The sequence below is a fragment of the Entamoeba histolytica genome, genomic scaffold (genome assembly GCF_000208925.1).
Source record: "Entamoeba histolytica HM-1:IMSS scf_1104750517875 genomic scaffold, whole genome shotgun sequence".
Taxonomy (NCBI): domain Eukaryota; phylum Evosea; order Mastigamoebida; family Endamoebidae; genus Entamoeba; species Entamoeba histolytica.
The window spans coordinates 993-2,332 of NW_001915507.1; the positions used below are offsets into that span (position 1 = coordinate 993).

At 20.2% G+C, this 1,340-nt stretch overlaps 1 protein-coding gene across 1 annotated transcript; it reads right to left on the bottom strand.

Moving 5' to 3' along the window:
• Positions 1–249: 249 nt before the first annotated feature.
• Positions 250–573, bottom strand: EHI_104000 (uncharacterized protein; the record flags this gene model as incomplete). Its single annotated transcript, XM_001914389.1, has 1 exon — positions 250–573. One exon carries the CDS (start codon positions 571–573, stop codon positions 250–252), a length of 324 nt encoding a protein of 107 aa, XP_001914424.1.
• Positions 574–1,340: the final 767 nt, after the last annotated feature.

Below are 1,340 nucleotides of genomic sequence, written 5' to 3' on the forward strand. Positions count from 1 at the left end.
TTTCACTTGGATAAAGTGATTCTTCTATTTTCATTTTATCAAATGTTTCATTAAATACCTCTGAAACATTTCATTACATCTTATTTTAATTCCTTTCTTCATATTTTGAATGATAATTTCTATTATTTCATCTGAGGCATAAGAAAAATAAATCAAAGACTCTACTTTTTGAATAATTTTAGACATTCTTTCTCTGTCTTCTTTTGTAATAATTGTTTTGTGTTGACCAAATATTTTGTTTGTATCATTTCATGTTGTTGAAAATACAAAACTATCAAAAATATAATTTCTGATATTCTCAACTTTCATTAATATTGACTCATCAACTGGAAGTAAAGTACAATTACATGTTGGTGGATTAAATATTCTACAAAATTGATTAACATCTCTTTCTGATGTAAACCATGGATTAACTTTCAATGAGTGAATTGCAACTCCACATTTCTTGTTAATCATTTCAATGTTTTTGATGTCATTCATGTCTTTAACATGAAGTGCTACTTTCATCAAATAAACCATGTCTAGTTGTTTCATTTCTCTTCTTTTATAATTTGTTGATTTAGTGACTTTCATTAAATAGTTCAATTCTTTATTTTTAGTTCATTTTATTCATTATTTTTACATCATTTCATCATTTTATGAATAAAACAATCTTTTTGTTGTTTTTGTGAAGATTATTATAAAAAATGATATTATAAACAATTTCTATGTTTTATGTTATTTCATTTATTATTTAACTCTTTGATTGTATTGGTAATTGATTGAAAAATAATATTTATGAATATCATTAACTAATTGATTCATTGCTATTATTATTCAATATTTCATTTTACATATATTACTCTTTTTTTCTCATATTTCACAATTACTCAACAAATGAACATGAAATTTACTTTTAATAATTAATATTCATTATAACTATGTTGATATTTCTCAATAATTCATTTTAAAGTGTTTTAAAAGTTTCAAATCAATAATAATATATTAAATTATCATGTTCCATCATTTGAATATGTACTATTGTTATTAATCTGTTGGTTGATGAATTGTATCAATCATTAGTTAATGTACTGAATAAAATTAAATATATTTATTTCTAATTTCTTATTCATTTGATATTAATTATTATATTTATCATTCATTTTCTGTTTAAATTGAATGAAAGTAAATTGATTTAAATAAGTGTTATTAAATAAAATAATATCAATGATTATCTCACAATATTATTTGTATTTTATCAAAATTAAAAGTAGATGGAATGATATAATTAAATGTTATACATCAATTAATCATCATAAAATTTAAATTATTATTACCATTAATAGTATCTCATTTATTTT